This window comes from Grus americana, chromosome 8 (assembly GCF_028858705.1).
Source record: "Grus americana isolate bGruAme1 chromosome 8, bGruAme1.mat, whole genome shotgun sequence".
Lineage (NCBI taxonomy): Eukaryota > Metazoa > Chordata > Aves > Gruiformes > Gruidae > Grus > Grus americana.
Window position 1 is genome coordinate 32,795,818 of NC_072859.1, and position 21,436 is coordinate 32,817,253.

The following is a 21,436-nucleotide window of genomic DNA, read 5'->3' on the forward strand; positions in this document are numbered from 1 at the left end:
GCGGCGGCGGCGGCAGTAGCAGAGGGGAGCTGGGGCTGCTGGCACTGTGGGGATGCGCCTTGAACCGAGCAGCGGGCGGGGGACGCCGGGGGCAGTGAGCAGGCTAGGCCGGGTCGGGTGAGTGGAGGAAGGTGAGCCCTCCCTGCTCTTCCAAATAGCGAAGTGGTAACTTTGTCCAAACCGGTGAAATCTGGGTGTTGATACCTGTGTGGATGTCCCTAGTGGTGTCTGGAGTTTGCTGGCTACTTTAAAAAGAAATTAAAAAAGCCCAGGAGAGGTGAGAGGGGTGGTCTGTGCCACCCTGTGGCCCTCGCACCTGTCAGTGGCCCCCTGAGCCATGGTGTAAACCTGGGCTGGAGCAGGGCCCCAGCTGCCAGGCCTGGTCTGCTGGCACAGAAGTCTGAATAAAGCAATAGTTTGAAATTGTTATTCTGTTTTCACATAAAATTATGATTGTATTGTTAAAAATACTTTTTAAGTGAATACTAAATGCCTGAGCAGGTAAGCTTTTATCTTCATTGGCATATGCTCTTTGTAAGGTACTTTGTGGTGATGACCAACCTCTTCTTTTTCTCAATTCCTTGAAGGTTATTTCATGTTTTTTTCTCATGTTGGGTTTTGAAGGTGTCGGTAACTGCTGGGGATCCTGGACTGTTTGTAGGAGATGGAGAGGCTGTTTGGGTAAACATATCCAGGAAAGGCAGCACTACTGTCTGAAGTTTACATCTGCTCTAGAAGCACATCCTGAAAAACAAGTAGGGACGTAGAAACCGAAAAAGGCTGAAAGCAGCTCCAAGATAGTATTTAATAGAATGTTATCATTACCCAGCCCTTCTGGAAGCCCTTTGGGTTTATTGGTCGTTATTGTGGTGAATGAATGGCGACTTATATACGAGTCTGTCAGTACCAACAAAAGGTTTGTCACAGTCCCTGATGTTCAAAGAATTGGTGAAAACATGGATTTAAAATGTGTGGATGGCTGACAAAGAGCTCTCAGCCAGTGATGTGAAATATTGCCATCTAACAGCTTTTTGGGAGATTTGTGTAAACTAAATTGGCAGTGTGGAGTTCAGCAGGCAAAGTATGTAAATGAAAATTGATACTCCTTTCAGCAACTGGAATAGAAAGGCCGGGGCCAGAGTGCACCTGCTCCGTAATGAACTCAGCCCTCCGAGATCAAGACTGAGGTGCACTGATGAGAAAAGTGCTTGGCTTTTTTGTCTGCAGTGCATCTCTCGGATGGATAAATACATGACTTGCTGTTCATCACTGTCAAGAAAATTGTCACTTCTCACGAGCGCTACATTAATTAAAATTGAGAGTAAGCACTGGGAAGTTAGGCATTTGGAATCTGAATTTTTTTTAAAAATAGGAGGATGAAATGGTACATTCTTTGCATGTTGCATAGCGCAACTGCCGTTGCTTAGTAAAACAAAACAGGCACTACAAACAGGGGAAATCAATCCAAAGTTATGAGCTGAAATTGATTTCCAAACCTTTTATAGTCCTTATCCTATGTAATTAACAGGGCTGTGTAAGATCTGCTGTAAATGAGCTAGTGAAACAGTGTAGCAGAATAAAAATTATTTTTTGAGAGTTTCACCTGATGTTTTATGTGTATGTACATATATATCATAAAAAAAAAAAATCTGAAAGCAGACTACCATATGAGTTTCAGAGGTAGAAAGTACCCACAGATCCTGCAATTAACTTCAACTACAATGGTGCCAGTTTGGTATTTTGCAACTAGCAGGAGGAAAACTTTGCTTTTATTCCGTACTCTTGAGCTGCCCCTGCAGGGGCTGAAGCTACAGCTCCTGCACACAAGCCATTCCAGGCAATGTGCCATGTCTCTCGGAAGCCGCAGGTAACATGATGTGTTTCGGCAGCAGTGCTGGTTCCGTGTTGCCGGTTGTGCATCACTGATTGGGTGCTCTGTGGGGGAAGTTACAATCTCTTAACTCCATCCAAGTCTCTGTCCTTCTACAGCTTTTGCTGTTCCCTTTCATGTAAGTGGTAGGGGCTGTAGGAATTTGAGTTCAGAAGGGCTCTGAATTCCTGTTTGGACACCAGCTTACTGCAAATGAGTACAAATAAAGCTTTTCTACGAAGTCTACACCTACATTTTGCCTTCACTGGGGCGTTTGGTGGCCATGTCAATATTACATCTTTTAGACCTATGATTTTTAAATACGCTGGTAGATCAGGATCATCTGAAAACTGACTTGACTTTTAAGCTCAGCATTTCACAGAGCAGTGTCGCTAATTCCTGTGGCCAGACTGAATGCCCCGTTCACAAGCTTCAGCCCCGGGCCTTTGCCCGCAGCCCCCCGTGGTCCGTCCCTGGTGCCTCATCTTCACGGGAGGGCCAGGTCCTGCCTTTCTCGGGCCATCAGCCGCGCTCGGGTCACTCCTGCGCTTCTCTCACCAGCGCCTGAGGGCTCACCCCTGCTCCTATGCACCGCTCAGCCGGAGATGCGGGCCTTCCCCGAGCTGGGAATGGGTGCTTGCCGGGAGCGGTGCTTCTCCTGCCGGCCCGGCCCAGGGGTACCGGCGCTACGTGCCTGCCTGGACGCGGTCTGCGGGCCGCTCCCGCCCCCGCCGCAGGGATACGGCCCGGCCGTCCCCCGGGAGGCGGCTCTCCAGCCGCGCCGCCCCGGCTTCCTGCGCCCCAGGTGAGCCGTGCTCGCCCCTGCTTCCCGCTTCCGCCCAGGTGAGAGCCGGCGGCCATCGCGCCGCTCCGACTGCCGCCGCCTCCCGCCCGCAGGTACCGTGCGGCGGGGAGCCCCGCGCCCGCCCCGGCCCCTTCCCCCGGCCCCGCCACGGCGGCTGCCCCGAGCGCCGCCCGCCACCCCGGCGGCTGCCCGCGGCCCGGCCGTGCGGCCCTTCGCCTCAGCAGCGCCCTCAGCGCTGAGGGGAGTCCGCCGCTGCCCCCTTCCTCCCTGCCTGGCTCGGCCCCGGGCCCCTAACACTGGCGTGGGCCGGACCGTCGGTAGCGAAGGCGGTGGGGCCGGAGAAGGGCGGAGGGACGGCTCTCCGCCGGCCGGCATACCCCTGAGGGGCGGCCTCGACGCCCCGGCAGCTGGCGGGTGTGGTTTTAGGGAGGGGGCGACTCGCTGCAGGTAGAGCCAGCTCGTTGTGAGGGCTCTTCTGGGGCAGTTAAATTCCTTCCTCAGACACCGACGTTCTGCCCGGCGCTAGCGCTTGGCTGCGGTGTAAATCCTTGGTAGAAGGGTTTCCTATCATCTCCCTTCCTCAGCACCTGGCCCGTATCTCGATGTGAACACCGCCATGGTCAGGATACCAGCCTGGAGCTGGCCAGGGACTCCCACCTCGCAGCCCTTTAAGTTTCAGACACCGGGGGCCTTTGCAGCTCCCAGATGCCCCCGGTGAAGGCTGGGGAGAGCTGCATGGCTCCTGATGGTGGGCGAAGGAGTCCTCTTAGTGCCATGTTGTTGTGCAAAGAGTTTCCATTCCATTGCTTGGAGGGGCTGTGTCGTGAGGAGGAGAGGAGGTGCTAGGGAAGTAACACGCCATTTGCCACTCTTTCTGTCAGTGCCTGTGAATTTAGAGATTCTTAACAAAGCAGGTTTTTTTCTTTATTTAGGGGTTGATTAATAAGAAAACGGTTCTTCTGCATTCCTTGTAAATTTTTGAAGCTTAGAAATTCAATATGGTTCCAGGTCTAACAACTCTCCTCCCCCATGAAGTGATTTGTTAATCATGTACATTGTCATCATAGCAGTTCTAGGGTTTATTGGCTAGTTTCAGTGGAATATGACAATATTTAGATCTCAGAAACAAGTTTTCCTCAAGCTTTTAGAGGTTTCTGAGACCATGTTACTGCTCTGCAGAGAATACCTTCAGTGTGAGGTCACCCTTCTATTAGACATCAGAGAACCCACACTGGCACTTCCCTAGAGGCTGAAGTCCACAGGAATTCAGGTTCTGCTTGTTAAAAGTTAGCATGCCTTGACAGTGAGTAAGTCTCCTCTTGATCTGCATGAAGACCGGTAATCACAGATGCCGGGTTGTTTTGGTTTGGGTTTTTTTGCTTTCCTCATCTTGCGGTCACTAATCATATGTAACAACAGGACACACTCAGTTTGCCCATGGAGTAGGTTTTTTTAATGTTTAACAATATTTAGCTTTGACCTGCTTTACCCTGGAGATGCGTGGTGTATTTGTGTTTAGGTACTCGCAGCACTGTTTGGTAGTTTCCTTCTTTCCTTCTTTTGAGTGCCCGGAGCAGTCAGCACGTGCTCTGTAGCACTTTTTATGAATATTGCAGCATTACACAGAACAGCAGGTGGTGGTTTCATCTGAAAGGTGTGTGCACGCTGAGCATAACATGTAGGACAGCAAAATATGTGTTAGAATAGTGGTGTTTTTTCACAGTACATAGTCGTTTGATGGCATGTAAACATTATAATTTTTAATATCTGAAGTTACAGGTGATGCTGTATTATGAGAATTTAAGATTAAGATCAGACTAACAAATCCTGTGTTCCCTTTCTTTTGTCTTTATCAAATTTTAAACTCTTTGGGCTGAAATTTTCCAAGTCAGAGATCTCCCTGATGAGGAAGACGATACGCACCATATCAGTCACTCCTGATAACAGGGCCAGGAAAAATTACAACCGCATTAGTGCAGAAAGGTGACTTTGGATTGGGATGTACCTTTGGCTGTTCCCGTGGCAGGCTGCTCAGTTTGGCCATGTTAGAAGCCTTTGAAAAATAGCAGGAGTTAGCATTTGTGCGTTAAGGACTCGTGGCGTTTAATATGTCCCAAAAGATAACTCCCACGCTGAGCAGAGAGAGCCTCCAATGAGGCAGGACTTTCCGTGCAGGCACGTCTCCTAGAAGGACAGAGCTTGTTGGAGGCCAAGTTGAAGGACATAGGGCAGAAGCGGTTCTAGTTGTTAGGTGGGTGGGGAAAAATGGGCAGAAGAATCTCTGCTGGCTAAACCATGTCCTCCTCCAGACTCCACCAGGAAAACCCTTGGTTTTGTCTTCCAGCAGCCCTTTGCGGAGGGCAGGTGTCTGTCAAGGCCACTGCCAGGGGCGTCCTGTTCCCCTCTGGCTCTGGGACGTTCCAGGGTTGAGCACCCGGTGTCTCTGTACAAGTGGCAGGTGTCTGGTGGGGGGCTGATGGCAGTGGAAGACTTAAACCTTTCAGCTCTTCTGATGACCTCTGCTGGCATCAGCATGGGGGAATTCCTTTTTTCTTAGTCTGCTTTTGAAGAAGATCCACGTCTTAGGATTTCATACAAAACCTTATGAAACTTTCCCGCTCCCTATGATGCGTTAAGTTCAGCTCTCAAAAGTGAAGACAGTAAAAACCCAGATGCATGCTGTGCTGGAGTGTGGGGTTTTTTTGTGGTGTTAGAAAACCAGCTAAACTTTCTGAAATTCATTTTTTTCTCAATAATTTTACAGTTATACTGGGAGTTGTAACATACATTTTTTGAACTGAGGTTTGCAGTTTTGTCTACCAATAAGGTAAAGGAGTGGCTGTAGAAATCGGAGAGTGGAGCTAAGGAAGTTGAATGCAGAGTGGGTGAACTGATTTTAACAAGACAAACCAGAATGTTTTGGATCAGTCTTCAAAATTATTGCCTAGGAATGGGTCTCCTAATTTAGCAACTGTCTGTTGACACCCTGCTTGGGCTTAGCATTGGTGTTTGGAAATTGTTTAAGGATAAGCTGTTTGGACCCCTAAATGTAAACAGCTCAATAGTCCGTGGAGTTAAATCATACATTACTTGAAAACTTTTAAATTAGTTTATATTTTCAGGGACCTCCTCACACCAGAAGGAGCTGTTTACTTTAAAATATAACACACTTTCCCCCCACTCTTTTTATGAAAGAAAGGAGAACAAAGAAACATTGAGGGTGGTTTTAACATATTGTACCAAAAAAAAAAAAATCATTAAAACCATTGCAAGCTGGCTGGAGGCCAGCTTTGATCACGAGGAATCCCAAAGTGCTGTGTAAACTTGAACTGTTATACGAACTGTACCTGAGGTCCACTTTGGCGTCCACCGGCGCAGAGAGGTCTGCAATGGCTCTTAGCAACAACGCTTTGGAGCAGCTCGAGCAGAAAGCTGAAACTTTAATTTTTTTTCCCCCTCCTTCTCCAGGAGACTTGTGCCTAGATGGAGCCTAGTTCTCTCACCTATATTTTTCTGCTTAAATTTTTCTTTCTTGGATCTGTACTCATCGTCGTAATTGCTATTGTTACGCCCGCTGTAATGGAAAAAAGATTAATCCTGAGGACTGTCAGCGCGGCACTTTGAGGCTGGTTTTGAATGACGCAGGCTATTTCTCATGGTGCACTTTGCCAGTGCAGCTGAGCTGCTGCAACCGCTTGCTGCTCCTGCAAGGTGTGGTCCTGCTTCCCTGGCACGTCTCATCCTCCTCCTGCGTGCCAGTGCTGGCACTTGAGAGCTAACTGGGCAAAAAGCTCACCCTACCAAAATGTGAAGGTTTTTTCTGTGTGTTTAGCTCCCTGTTCCAGCTCACTGTGGGCTCAGATGAATGAGTGCAAGCGCAGATGGAAAGGGAAGAACAAAATGCCTGAAAGAGGGCTGGAGAGCTGGACCAGCCTCTTGGCTTCAGCTATTAGATGGGCATGGTGTTGTCAAGTCGACATTATTCCCTGCCATGCTGGATTTCTTCTCGGAGTTTAATCTTTTCCTCACCCTACTGCTGGTCTGAAGGTGTTTCAAACCACTTTTCCTCATAGGAGTTATTTTGCATCCCTTTCTGATGTTGCTTTGCTTGCTCTAAGTTTGTTATTTTTTTCTCTTTGAACTGTTGATGTGAAGTAGAAAAACAGAGGAGGGAAGTGAATGGAGGGAAGTTAAATTGGAAAGAAAGAACAAATTTCCATATTCTTTGTCCTGTTTTGTTAATATTCATGCAATATTTTTAGTCAAGGAGGTTAAGTTTTGCCTTTTTGCTTTAGATGAAGACTCAGGAATGTATAAGGAAATTGTATTTTCATCTGTTCTTCAGAATCAGATCTCAGCACAGAATCAAAGGCTGCTGTGCTTTTAGAAGTGTTTTATTTCAAATGGAAAATAAAATAAAGCTGCAGCCCTTACAAAAGTTCAGATGCATTCCTGAAAATCTTTCAGGGGTTGTATGGGTTTGCTGCTTTAACTCTTGCTATGAGTATGATTTAAAATGACCTCCTAAATCTGTTAATAGTCTTGCAAAAGACTCATTTTGCTTGGCGCTGGGTGGAAACCATGCAAACCCACTGAGTTCTGCAGGAATTCCTCCAGGAGCCAAAACTGCTCAGATACAGTAAAGGGTGCATAAATCTGAAATTGTGGTTTGTGACACACCTCCACTTTTTTTTTTCATTGGGTAAATCAACTTAATCTGACTCCTCAGAAGAAGAGAAGCTATTCACCTGCATAGTTAATATTTCGTTAAATAGAACAGTCCTTCCAGAACTCAAGATATTGTCAGTGTGAGCATAGACAGTGTCAGAGGCAGAGCTGAAAGGATCAGAGGTCCTGCTGGGAGAGAGCCCTGGGATGTGCTTACCCTGCTATTACATGCAGATGCATATGACCCTTTCTACTCTCGAATTGAAATATTAAAAAAGTAAATACAGAGCTTTTTTTTTTATATAGATAGATATGGCTATTTCTGTTCCAAAATAATTCCAAATATATTATTCTGAAATTACACGATTATGTACTGGGTAGAGTTAAAATTATGTAAATTGTGCTATTAAATGGCTGACTTTTTTCAGAGGAGCCTGTGCTGAGTGAAGAAATCTTGTTTCTTGTGTATGTTTTGGTGTAACTGCCTTAACAGATTTCAGAATGACAGGCTCCACATCAGCGTAACAACATGCAAGTAAGGGTACAAATTTATCATCGCTGCTAATTGCAAGTCTGTTGTTTTTATGCTGCCATCTAGGCCTCAGCCCCAGTTGGAGACCTGTTCTATGTGGCATTGTAGAGGAGCGTGATAAAGGATATTCTGCTTCTTAAAAGCTTGTCATATACATCAAAAAGAGAAAAGCAAGCTCGCATAGAAAAGAACGGGCTTCTTTCACCTGTTCAGCACCAGGGCTGCGATTAGAACTGACCTCCCTTAGGAACATGTTGGAACAGGGATTGATTTGGCCAATTTTGGGCCAGAATGCTATGCTGTCTTGTGAGTGGAGGGAGCTTCTTTGTTGTACAGGGAGATGTTTCACCTACATTGCCATGCAGCAAGGCTGAGCTATCGTGATAAGAATACTGTCTACAAGTAATTAATTGGGTGGAAAGTATTTTCTAAATAATAGGAAGATTTTAACTCTATGCATATATGAAAAGATCACAATTTTAATGTCCATATTCAAAATATTTTGGTTGAATGTATCTGTCTCAGTTTCCTTGGCCAATGTTTGTTTTTATAAGCTGTATTTTTCCTCATATTTGAAAGAGTTGTTCATATTCCTTCCTGTGCGTGGAAGAAAAAGCACACAGAACAAGGAAAGATTTTTGGATGTGCTGAGGTTGCAGTGCAACTAGCTATATTGAGAGCTTTGTTGAATACTTTGGGTAAACAACAGGGGGTAGTATTATTTTTTTTATTTAATTTGTTATAGTTAACTTAGTATTTTATTATTGCATTTATTGACTGTGTATCTGTTAGCATTCTGCTTGGTTATATAATTTATTAATTTGATTTTTTTTTTTAAACCTCATCTAGGTTATTCTGAGTAATTCCAAAAATACCCTTCAACATGCCTGAAAATCCTGCTGCAGGTATGTAGTCTGAAAGTGATTACTTTTGTTAAGCAGTGAGAAATGAAGCTCCGCTCCTAACACCTACTATTTTGTGGTGCAGATAAACAGCAGGTGCTGCAGATCCTTGATCGTCTGCAAGCAAAACTGCGTGAGAAAAGGGATTCCCAACATAATGAAAACTTGACCGCTTTGCGTAACACACTCAGGAGCCCTTTGTTTAACCAGATCCTGACCCTCCAGCAATCCATCAAGCAACTGAAGGAACAAGTGAGTGTAAAGTTACGGTTGTTGGTGTGATGATAACTATAGTGAACTTAGAACTTAAAGCAGGGTCCATAGGCATGTGTTAATGAGGGTGCTCTTATTAACAAGCCGTAGCTTGGTATGAGTGAATATTGTCCCTTTTTTTTTTTTGGTCAAGCTAGTATCTACACAGTCACTACTGAAATGAGAAGTGGTATTGCAACAAACAGGTCACGGGGCAGTGTGCTTTGAAAGGGATGCGGAAGAGGCAGGCATTGAGAACCACATCAATCAGAGAAAAGCATCTGCAAAAGACATCAGCTCTAGTACTTTGAGTTCTGAACACAGCTGGAGCTGGGATCCTTTGTTTTTCACAGAAGCTAAATACTGTTTATCAGCTAACTGGCAGCATCTTTTCTCTTTGAAAGACATCATCACTTAGTTCCTGCTGACTTGTACAAGAATGGTTAACCTGTTTTGGGAAACAGAATCTAGAAAACCACCCCTAAAGATTTGCCAAGCTCTGATGCAGACATACCCAAACTAGCTTTAAAATGACTTGGCTCCAGCAGTGGAAGGAACTTGCATGGATCGGTTTATAACACCGACGCTGAGGTCTTGTGGACGTGGGCATCAGTGACACATCTGCAGGACCAGGTCTCACCGTGCAGTTAGCAGTCAGACATGCAAACTTAAAACCAGGGACTAACTTGGCATATCCCAAGCAGCAGCGATCCCTGTCTTTGCTGTTACTGCACCTGCCCACCTGCAGATACAGAGGGTGGGTGTCAGGGGACGAGGCCACCTCACTGTCATTGCCAAATGTATTGCACGTGTTCCTGCCTGGGTGGCATGGTAGTGATTGTGTCGTTCATTTTTCCTTCTTCCCATGTTCACAAAGGTGCTTATCTGCTCCTGTTCCTCCCTTCCAAAGCTTGGATGCATGTCTGCAACTGTTAAAAATGTATGAAAATGCAAATATATCTAAGATCATGCTTTGTGACTGCGGCATAATGGATTTTATATGCAGAATGGTCAGAATTCAGGTCTAAAAAATTTAGGTTTTCTTGAAATTCTTCTTAAGCATGTTCCTCATGAGCAGTTTGATTCAGGATGAGGTTTTTCAGTTTACTATGTTGCGCTGCGAATATTTCTGCATTTCTTCATTATCTGTCAGGACTAGAAATTGAACTGTAAGTTCTAGCAGTGGTGGCATGTTCAGTAGTAGTGAATTTGTACCCTAGGCGCTCTCTGGGGAGGAGATAATACAGACCAGGCCTTTGGCTCCTGAGTGGCTAAGTGACTCTTAAAAATTTGGATTCTTGTGCCAAAATTGTCTAGGTTTGCCTGACAGTTGCAACAGTGCTTGAGTGCCTCTTTAATGTTTGGTGCTTTTGCATGCGCTGTTTCTGGAATATCAGGGTGAAAAGACAGTAATGGGCATGGGCAGGGAAGAAGCGTGAAAGAAATGGAGAAAATGAATGGAGTAGAAACACAACTGAAACATTCAGGGAACTTTTTCTTCTGAAAAACAATTTCAACTTGATATGGTAGCTTGGTTATAGCTTATATATTAACATTGCCTAATTTAAACAGGTGAGTATATCTGTGTGAATAGGCATATATGAACGTATGTATGCTTGCTTCTTTGGCAGTCTTCACACAAGATGATATATGTGGAAATCTCTTTTGCTTTAATTGTTTTTCTGCATCTTTGTTCAACAGCTCAATTATATGCCTCCTGACCGTTCAGTAGATTTTGACTTTACTAAGAGAGGGCTGCTAGTGTTTGCTGACAAATCAGTTGCTGCTGGGAGCGTGTATACACCTTGCAGTTCACCTGAACCCAAAGCACCTACCTTCACTCCAAACCTGGGAGTTACTGAATTTAACGCAATCATCCAACAGATGGCAAAGGTAAGGCTCACAGGTTTAGTGAACCACGCTTATTTTCCTTTAATGTCAAACTTTTTCTGGCATGCTTTTGGAGTACATTTTCAAACGTGCTCTTTTGTTGTGTATCTGGGAGTGTGGTGCCTCCTAGCCAGCAAGACAGTAGAAGTGCTGAGGATAACTTTTCCCGGTGAAAGATAATGTCAGCAATGGAAAGTGGTTGGGGGGGGCGTTGTTTGGTTTTGGTTGTTTGTTTTCCTATTTTTTTGTCTTACTTTCTACCAAATGCACCAATGTAGAAAAGAAATTTCAGTTGCCAGAAAACTTTTTTGGTATTTGATGACACTTAATCGAAAATGGACGTTTTCTGCAGAAACATGTTTTGATGGAGAGACTTTTTTTATCAAGTACATTTAAAATTGGAAATGTACCAACTTTTTTAATATATGAACAGTGCAAATGATTAAAAGAACTGGCATGTAATATTTTATTTAACTCTTCATTTAGTATGTCTTAACTTTGCCAGACAGATGCTGATTTCATTAACACGTGATGTAGCATGTACCAGATGCTTATGAAAGTTGTACAGGTGCAGACATCCACCCATGTGGGATTGGCATTTATACCACAAATGTATTGTTCTGTGTTACTTTGAACCATTAATTTAATTGGTTAGTCATGCCTTTCTATATTAAGTAACTGTTGCTAATTGACTACCTTAATGTAGCTGTAATATTTTGAGCATAACTCTTCTCATTAGTGTGTCATTAACTCATCAGATAAAAGATTTAGCGGTAAAGAGTGCACATTATTTTGAATAAAACAGCTGTGATAGCAGTGCATTCTCTAAGTAATATTCCCAGTAAACAACCCCAGAAATTTTGTATTAGAACTGAAAAGCAGGCAGTCACAAAAGCGAAGTTTTTTTAGCATTAAGTGTGAAGTTGCAGGGAGGGGAAGGAAATTAATTTCTGTATTTAAAAGCTTGCAATCTTTTGAACACGCACCTAAAAATCAGCATTAAAAGCAAGGGGAGCCAAAAGACAAGTAATTTAGTTTAGCTATGCAGCATTTCCAGAAATCCCAAATATATTGCTCTAGACAGCACTTCGTTCATAGTTTTCATCCAGTTTGGAATTCATCTCATAATGTGAATGAAGTGTGAAAGCAGCTCTTAAATTCCCTGAGGTTTCAGAACCTTGGAGTGCTTGCATATCCAATACTCTGCTATATTAAAAATAATAAATGGAGGAGCTTTTATAGAAATAACATATTCAGTATTTTGCCTTTGTTTAGTCTTAGGAGAAGAATAATTCTCCCGGTGTTTATAAATTTTTAAACTAGCTCATTCTATTGCATTAAAAATTAGTAAATCAATTTTTTTTTCTATTTTATTAGGGGAGACAAATAGAATCAATAAAGATTGAAAAGCCTTCTGTTGGAGGTCTTGGATTTAGTGTGGTTGCCCTTAAAAATCACAGCTTGGGAGAAGTTGGTATCTTTGTCAAGGAAGTCCAGCCAGGAAGCATAGCTGACAGGTGAGATCTTTATAATTGTATTGGAAAATTGCAGTATTTCCATGAAGGGAAAGGTCATGACTTTCACATTGAAAACTCTATCAGACTAACATGTTTGTCTAGGTTATCTGGTGGGATGTTTTGGTGGTGGTATCTTGAATTCTGGCTTTTCAATTAAATGGACTCATGTTTTGAGGATCAGATTTTCAGATGAGTTTTAAATATCTGAGCCATTCATAAATGGAATTTCCAGAAATCATGACTCACTGAAGAGAATCTTGAGTACTGATTAAAAAACAAAAGAAAACTCAGAAAAGAATACAAGGAAAATAAAAATTAGCCTCTGTGTGAATTTTTATGCATTGTGTCCCTGAAAGATTTTTTTTCCCCTTGTTTCTTTATTTATGTGCCTATGACAATGCCCTATTTATAGTGGGTTTTTACTGTTTGTTTTCTGTGTAAATTTAGATCCAGTCCTCCTGACAGATCCCTGCACAGATGTCATCATAGAACCAAGGCTTCAGGCAGTTTCTTCCCGTATTGTCTGCGGGTTTTCACCCAACAACAAAAGACAGAGCAATCCTTTAAAAATAAAATGTGATTGTAAAACCATGAGAGTTGGCATGAGACAAATGCAGTGCTTGGAATTATGTTCAAGAAAATGTGTCTAGATTTCAAGTCATTGGTGTCACTTTTTAAATAACACATGTCAGGAAGTGCCAACACAGGATGACAAAAAGAGTGGGGAGAGGTTGGAATGATAATGGCTATGGGCCCACAGAGAACACACGAGAGAACACTTAAAGAAAAGCATATTAGGCTCTTTCAAAGTGGAGACAGATGGACTGATCCGGATGTCAAAGGAGGGTGAATATCTCACTTTAGGATTTGATGACCTGCTGCTCACTTTCTTTGATGAGAGAATCTAAAATATGGTTAGTGCTTGAAGAAAGTGATTTCTGGGAAACATTGCATGATAAAAAGGAAGTTTAAAATGCATTAGTTAAGATGTGCAGTTATATTGTTTCGGAGTTTATAAATTTCCCCAGCATGCTTCCCGTTTTGCTTCTGAGACAAGATCTCCTGGAGACTTTTTGGATTCCTATAGAGCTTTGAAGGCAGTGTCTGTCTGTGTAACAGTTTGGTCTCGTGCTCAGAATGAATATTGAACAAAGGAGATGAGTGATGGTTTCTCTCTTGTCATAAATCTAAATCCATCACTGGGGTGAATTAACTGTGAAATTTATATTATCTGAAGGTATAAGTTGAACTGTGTATTGCTCGAAGAAAGTTTGATACTGTAAATTTTGAGTAAAATATAAATATACAGCTCATCCATCTTTAGATTAAATAATGATACAAAACAAGATCATAGCCCGAGTTGTGCGTACTTAGAAATAGTATCATGTAGTGCTAAACATAAGAATAGTTCCTAGTTCATTGTGTAACTACGAAAATAATTTTTTTTCTGCCCTGTAATTCAATATCATCAAGAAAGGATGAAGGAATTTCACTGAATTTTGAACAGAAGCAAAGGGAAAATATTGAGCCAATTTCTGTACCATGATAAAATTGGAAGAAAATATGGCAGGGCAGTTCAGTACAGTGTGGATTGCATGTAGTTTGTATGTTGGTGAACAGAGTCTACTAAGCAGATTTTTTTATACATAAAAATATTTAACCTTGCATAACTCTGTATTTTGCATGTTCATATTTAAATTACACAAGCCTGTTGTGAAGTCACTATCCTGCATTTTCAAACTTCTTTTAATGTTTTGTTAAGGGATCAAAGACTAAAGGAAAATGACCACATACTGGCCATTAATTGCACCCCATTGGATCAGAACATTTCCCATCAGCACGCTATTGCCCTCCTCCAGCAATCCACAGGATCTCTACATCTGGTTGTTGCTAGGGAGCCAGTTCAAGGAAACAGCAGAACTTCGGCTGTCTTAAGTGATATAAATCCACCTGAGACTGTGAGTTGTTGTAATATTGTCAAAATCAGATTTTTGAACTATGCTGGATTTTTTTTTGTGGTTGTAAGTGTTTGTGTTAGCAAACTTACATATAGGGATTTTCTTCTTTAATCAGATTTTATATGTGATGGCATTTCATTTAGACTGATCATGCAGTAAGTATAAGGCTTCCATTGCAAAGCTGCATGAAGTTGTTATAAAATAGATCCTGGGTTTTTATGGGCTAGCAGAAGCTTTAGTAGATCAACATATTCTTAGCAGCAGGGTCTGTTCAGCATAGGCTGGGTAAAGCATTTTACGAGTACACCCAACTGAAACCTACTTGTGCTTAGCAATTAAAGATGCTCTGATTACATCTTAAAAGAGTGTAAACATAACCTATCATGAGCACTGCTTGAAATATCCCAACCAGTTTAAACTTAAACTGCTCAAAACAAAAAGCCTTGTCTTTGTTTTAAAAACAAACAAAAAGTATCTGTTAAAGAACCTCTCAATCCCTGTTTATTTATCAGGTGTGTTTTTAATCTGCAAATTTCATAGATGGTGAACCCTTTTGTTTTCTTGAACAAAGGAAGATTGTCACTGGGACATGTAACAAGCTAGGGCTGAACTTCCCTCTGTGTTCAAACTATATGGTCCAGGTGGCTTCACTGAATTGGTCAAAGTGCACACCTAAATCCAGGGTTTGCAATATTGGAATCTTAATTTATTATGGTAGTAGGTTTTGATGAAAATCTGGTTAAGAGCAGTGCTTTTCCTTATTCTCAGTAATTATTTTCCTCATGATTATTACAGAGCTAGTGAAATCTGAAAGTTTTAGTGGATAATCAATATTGTTTATTGCACTGAAAATTTTAAAGAATTAAATTTTAACTGCTTTTTCATTGAAAGATCTGCACTGAACAGACTAACAAAATAAAATACAAATATATATCTCTACAGGGGGTCTTTAAACTTCTTTTATGATATTTAACTGGCTTTGGCAAAGATTTTCAGTATGCTAATAAATCCTTTAGTCATACAAGACTTAAATCTGCCTACTTTGCTCCATTTTTGTTTCTATGAGATATTAATCTGACAGAAACATTGGCTGAGTTTGGGTTGCTTAACAGCTTTGTTATTTTCAGATTGTCTTGTAGAACATAAGGTCACAGTACAGCATAGCTTAGAAACATGCTTCCAATTCAGTGTGGCAGAATATTGTACTGCACTGTTAATTCAGGGCATACTGGTGGTGTTTAGAGTGTGTAAGTGAAATAACAGAAATAAGAATTTGGGCAATGCTAAGTGAAAACTAGGCCAGTGCAAGCTCCTTCCCTCTGTTTTTCTCTGTTGTTTGCAGTATTCTTCATTTATGAAAAACTAAAAAGATAGTTTTCTTTTTGGCAAGAAAATCTTAAAATTGTTTTTTCTTAGTCAAGCTTTTTCCCAGTATCCTCTTATCCTGAAAGTGAAGGACAAAATGTATGTTTAAAACCAGATGAGAAATCCCACTGCGTATTTATAAGGAAATGAAGCTGACTGAACAAAATCCAACAGATCTCCAATATGTGGGGTAGAGGGAGAAAATTGCTTTGATTAATTCTCGTAATTCCTGGTACATGTGAAAGTGAGAAACATTAAAGATCGACTGAAATGAAAATCTCCTGTTTTTATTAATTGCAGATTCACTGGGGCCACATTGAAGACATTGAGCTGATTAACGACGGTTCGGGATTAGGGTTTGGAATTGTAGGAGGAAAGTCGAGTGGAGTAGTTGTAAGAACAATTGTTCCTGGGGGATTAGCAGATCAGGTAATTTGTTATATTATGTCACTTCTTGTTTGATTGTAAAGTATAATTAACTGGTTTTGACAGTCTTAAAATAAACTAATATATTTAAACAAAAGGAAGCTGATAGCATCAAAGTCTGAATGCCAACATATACTTTATAAATAAATATATTGAAGGTATGATTGAGGCAAAAGTCAGCACCTGATACGAATTAATTTGTTTCTCAGGCATGCTTTGGCTTTTATAACATTGTTGAACATGCAGAAATTCTAAAAAGTTGTGTAACCTTCTAAGATCTTCAATACTTTTGATATTTCCAGCCTTTGGTCAGTGTGAGGTAGGACAAATACTCTTAATGGATTTGCACATCCTCTGTAGAATTTGGCAGATTTGGCAACACCTATAGGGACAAACTCTTCAAGTGAATTGTCAGGCAAGAGAAGCTGCCCTATTGAAGTAATTGCATTGCAAGATTCAGTTTATAGATTGAAGATGTCCTATTTTTAGTGGGTTTCATTTTAAAGGGGTTTTGATCCCTGCCTCGCAGTCCGACCAGTTCAAGGAGACACTTAGGACTGATGCGAAGCCTTTTGAAGTTACTGATAGCTTTTCAAGTTGCACAGGTACAGTTTGCAACCTTTGATTGCTGATCTTTAAAGACCTAGTCCTAAGTGTTGCTACATTTCAGGAGTAGAACACGTGCAATAGCAAAACAGATATGGATTTTTTTAATGTGAATTTGGTGATGACAAGCTATAATATTTGAGGTCTGGAACCCATGCAGACAAGATCTAGTATTAGACAAAAGAGAGAGGCTAGTTACTTCCTTTAGTATAGGATGGAAACAAAAACTGGAGATTCGGAGAGCTTTACTGGAAAATGTTGGCTTTTGCCTGACTGCCTCCCTCTGAACCTGTCATGTATAAACAAGTATTTTTTAATTATTGTGTAACACCTGTTTTGCTGTAAGGAATAAAGTGTTTTGGCTACAAATGAAGCATGTAAGTTAAGAACTCACCACATCATTCTCTGCTGAATGAGACATCATTAAGAACATGTGAAATAATGAGCACATATACATGTTAAAATTGGATGAGTTTGTAAATGAGTTTGAGTGAGTTCTGGGAATAACTCCGCTGTGATTGCTGTATAAATCAATGTACCTAAGGTGGTAGAGCTGGGCTGATCAATACCAGCTGAGAATTTGGTCCTATGAATGCTTACTTATAACAGAAATGATGATGTAGGTCATGAATCATAATTATCATGTAAAAAATGGTTTGTGTGGAGTCTTGTTACCTTCGGTGGATTTACTCAATCGAGTTGGAGCTAGTCATATGAGGAAAGAATTGCCAGGCTAATATAAAAGTATTAGGAAAAACTCTAAAAAGTCCTAAATCAAAATGCTGTGCTCTTTATTCTAACCCCTATTTGATGAGTATTCTATGAAACAGCAATACATAACTACCTGTGAGATTATAAAACATTGTTGATGTCTGTTTTCTCCTAAATGAGAAAAGGTGCCACTCTCTTAGGAATGGTGCTATTCGCCTTGTTTATCTTACTCAGTTTTGGAAAGGTTGATTTACCACTGTTAACTACTATGGAAAAAATGGTGCATGGCTGTGCAAACGCTTCCTTGAATTATTTACTATGTTGCCGTGGTGGTCAATTTTATAGCATTTTCTTGCATTGGCTCTCATGGCCATGAAGATGCCTGTACACAGTTTCAGTTTTGTAATGGAAAAGATATTTTATGTATAGACTGGAAATATTTTTTGCAATTTTATTTATGTTTGAAGGATGGGAGGCTCCGGACAGGAGATCACATCTTACAAATTGGGGGGACCAATGTACAAGGAATGACCAGTGAACAAGTTGCCCAAGTGCTGAGAAACTGTGGGAATTCTGTTAGGATGATCGTTGCAAGAGACCCAAAGTGTGAAATTGTGGAGACTCCGCCAGCTCCAGTGAGCTGGCCAGTCACTACGTTACCTTCCTTTCAAAATGGAAATGTAAGTATCTGGTGTTTACTTATGACGTTTTCAAGTATGTTTGTGGCTTGTGATCAGAAAGGAGGAGGAGAACAGTGTGTTTTTGAGACCTAAAGTGCTTCTCCTTTGAGTTTCCAGATAGCATATGTGTGTATTTAAGTGGTCATTATTATAGCCCTGCCTTCTATAATTTTTCCCTTTTTCCTGTATGTTATTAATACCTGCAATCTTGGGATCGGAATGACCAGCTTTACAGAATTTATTTCAGAGTGGATAATTTAATTACCAAGACCATAAACGTTATCGATAAATGGTACTTTTATTTCTCCTTCTTAGCTCATTACATTTTTGCTAATCAATCATTTGTAAGTGGATTTAAAACTTGAGTGTGAATTTCCCTAGTCTGAAATCCAGAGCGCCGTGGCCACACCAGAATTATTCAGCACAATCATCTTTTTATGAAACATAAGTGTAATGTTTTCATAGTCTACACTACTGTCTGTGATAGGAAATATATCTAAAAATTTTGAAACTTGTTTTAGCAAATCTTATCATGGTCATATCAAAGTCTCTTGTTTTTGAAGTCATTCTTTTCAGTTTTGAGTAATTAAAATCAACAAATGCTACACTAAGTGTACAGTAGGTCTCGAAACATAAACAAAGCTGTGCTTGTGTACCATCTGCTACTACTGTGCTGCTTAGATTTAGGTGTAGAATCTGAGTAGCCTTTTCTGTCTTGTCTAGTTTCTTGAATATGAGTGAAGAGAGTTATTTTCTTTGAAGCACCATTTTTAAAGGTCGGACTAGCAGTCGTATTGTTACAAACTCACCTCCTCGCTCACCGGGCATAGTCACTGCAAAGGCAGCCATTATCTTTGTGTCTTGTATCTCTCTGGAAGGTTACTGTGGCTGAAGCTGTCAGTAAAGTATTTTGGGTCCTTCTCAAGCTCATCTCAGAAGAGGGATTGGTGTAGTAGGAAACGTGAGTGGCAGAGAGCTGGGAGGGGGTAATCTATGTACGTAAGGTTGGAGTCTTAAAAAGTGGGCTTGTCTAATGCTCTGCAAAAAGACTTTCCTAGAGAATCAGCATTGTTGTGAAGCACTTCTTTTCTGGCTGTATCATATTTTCCAAGACCCGTATTAGCAAAAATGCAATGGTCCTAGTTTTGTTTCCTCTACAAAGTACGATTTTTTTTTTTCTCTTCCCTGCCTCAAAGGTGGGCCTGTTCGTCGCTAATCGACCCTGAGCATTGTAGATGTTGCAGCCTTTCTACAATGTTATTCCTTCTGGATGTCTTTCCAGTGTTCTCCTTATTCCTGCTATGTAGTTTAAAGGGGAAAACAATCATGTTGCAGTTTCTTCTATTTATTTCTGAATGTCATCTATTGTTTTCTTAACTGAATAATGCCTTCATATTTAGATTTGAAGAAACCTCTCTTTCTGATGTTGAGAGATTTGCTGAAGTCAAGAATAGTGGCTACTTTTGAATGTATTTATTAATTTAATGATGATTTTAATGGTCTACCTTCCAGTTTGTGTGTCATTTACAACAGAACTTTTTCCTATAATCTAATTTCTCTCTGGCTTCTGAGTATTTTCACTAGCTGTGAGCTTTGGAATAGAAATTATTTTCCTTTTCTTTTTCACAAACCAGCAGAAAGGCATTTTTAATATATGGTTAGTGGGTTTTTTAAGTTTTATATTAATATTTGATTTCCTTTAAACTTTCTGCAGTAGAGAATAACTGAAACTACTTATGTCTGTGCATGGGCACAAGAAAACAGTCATATTATCTGTACTCTCCAAGATAATGACAGCAATGTTAGCAACCTACTTGTGCTGACTGTATTTAGGACTCTGTACTTTGATTCTTTCAGACTCCACTTTTGATGTTTTGCACTCTACCGGTAACATTACTTAGTGAAAATTTCTGTAGAGCCAGAGCACTGACTATGAAGGGCTTTTGATTGTCAAAGTCACAGGAATCTCAAGGCCACAGCTCCATTTCAGATGTTGCTCTAGACTTGTTTACTGTTTTGATTCATTCTTCTGAAGATAAGTGACAGAGCATCAAAACTTATCTTCATCTCCATCAGTGTCTTCCAGAGCAAGAGAGTTGGAAGGCATTTAATGAGCTTAATGAGTTGGCTAGTGGAGGGAGGTGTGTGTGATAAGAAAGGAGATAGCTGTCCATTGATTTCTCTTTCAGTGAAAAGTGAAGTAGGTACAGCCATAACTTTGGCCTGCTTTTAATATAGGTCCTTCCAAAGCTGATATTTGGCAAGCATATGATTAAACTTCTCTTTTGTTCGCTCTCTTAAGAAATGTTTTCCAAGTTCCCAATCCATTTTTTTGCTGTTAGCAATGACAGTACCCCTCTTGATTTCATCACTAACGGACCTTACTCTGATCATCTCACTGGGCCATATGTGATTACTGAAAACAAACAGCTTTATGTATTTTAATTTATCCCTTGCAATCCCAGATCTACGCGCTTAATTGTTTTTCTCCTTGGAAGCACCAATATCTTTAGGGTGTCCTGTTTGAATTCAGTCTTGCAGTTTTAATTTTCACTTGTCAGAGTAGGGTGGTTGCACAGTGGGACATACTGAGGCCAGCTTTTTGGGGACTTTTTTCCATACACTTCTCCAGTGTAAGATCAGATCATATTGTCATCTTAGCTAGTGGCTTTTGTGGGTTTTTTTGTGATTGTAGCCAAGTGGAGGGTTTAGAGAACAGGTCATGTTATGTGCTTCTCTTTTTCAAGATCTTATGAGAAGATGTCTTATTGTTCAACAATAAAGCATTTACAAATTAATACTCTCCCTTCCTCCGTTAAGTCTTAGAAGTAATTCTCATTGAATGTGAACTAATGAGTCTTTTGCTTCCCATTGTCTTAGACAACTTGGAGGCTTCCAGTGCTCTTTGTGGTTTAGTGGCATTCAAATCTGAACAGGAGCATATGAAACTTAAGCTGATGTGTATAAGATTGACTTTTGGGATGGTTTTGTGGTTTGGGATCTAGCATAAAAACAAACAATAAGCTCAAACACCCACCTAGTGTCCCATATTTGCATTTAGTAGGCAACTGCTTTGATGTGCCTACTATGTGTATATGTGGTTTCTTTCAGGGCATTGAAACTTTCTGTTTTGAGATCCCTTTCCTGCTGCTCCTCACTTCCTCAGTAGGTGAATAACAAAGAGAAATAAGCATCACTTTTTTCTGACAGAAATGTGTGATGTAATAACACTCTGTATTTATACCAGGCTTTTT

At 40.9% G+C, this 21,436-nt stretch overlaps 1 protein-coding gene across 11 annotated transcripts in view; it reads left to right on the forward strand.

Annotated features, from left to right (window-relative positions):
* The first annotated feature begins 2,564 nt into the window (after positions 1-2,564).
* Positions 2,565-21,436, forward strand: part of PATJ (PATJ crumbs cell polarity complex component) — a 155,219-nt gene continuing 136,347 nt past the window's right edge. For 3 of the 11 annotated variants that reach the window (XM_054833745.1, XM_054833749.1, XM_054833746.1), the window contains exons 1-8: positions 2,675-2,767; positions 8,725-8,780; positions 8,863-9,029; positions 10,731-10,922; positions 12,297-12,436; positions 14,199-14,394; positions 16,060-16,188; positions 17,970-18,182. In XM_054833745.1, the coding sequence (XP_054689720.1) occupies positions 8,759-8,780; positions 8,863-9,029; positions 10,731-10,922; positions 12,297-12,436; positions 14,199-14,394; positions 16,060-16,188; positions 17,970-18,182 (1,059 nt within the window). In that variant the 5' untranslated portion in view covers positions 2,675-2,767; positions 8,725-8,758. Of the gene's footprint in view, positions 2,768-8,724; positions 8,781-8,862; positions 9,030-10,730; positions 10,923-12,296; positions 12,437-14,198; positions 14,395-16,059; positions 16,189-17,969; positions 18,183-21,436 lie in introns of all 11 variants that reach the window. The other 8 variants (XM_054833742.1, XM_054833748.1, XM_054833741.1 and 5 more) reach the window with 7 other exon arrangements.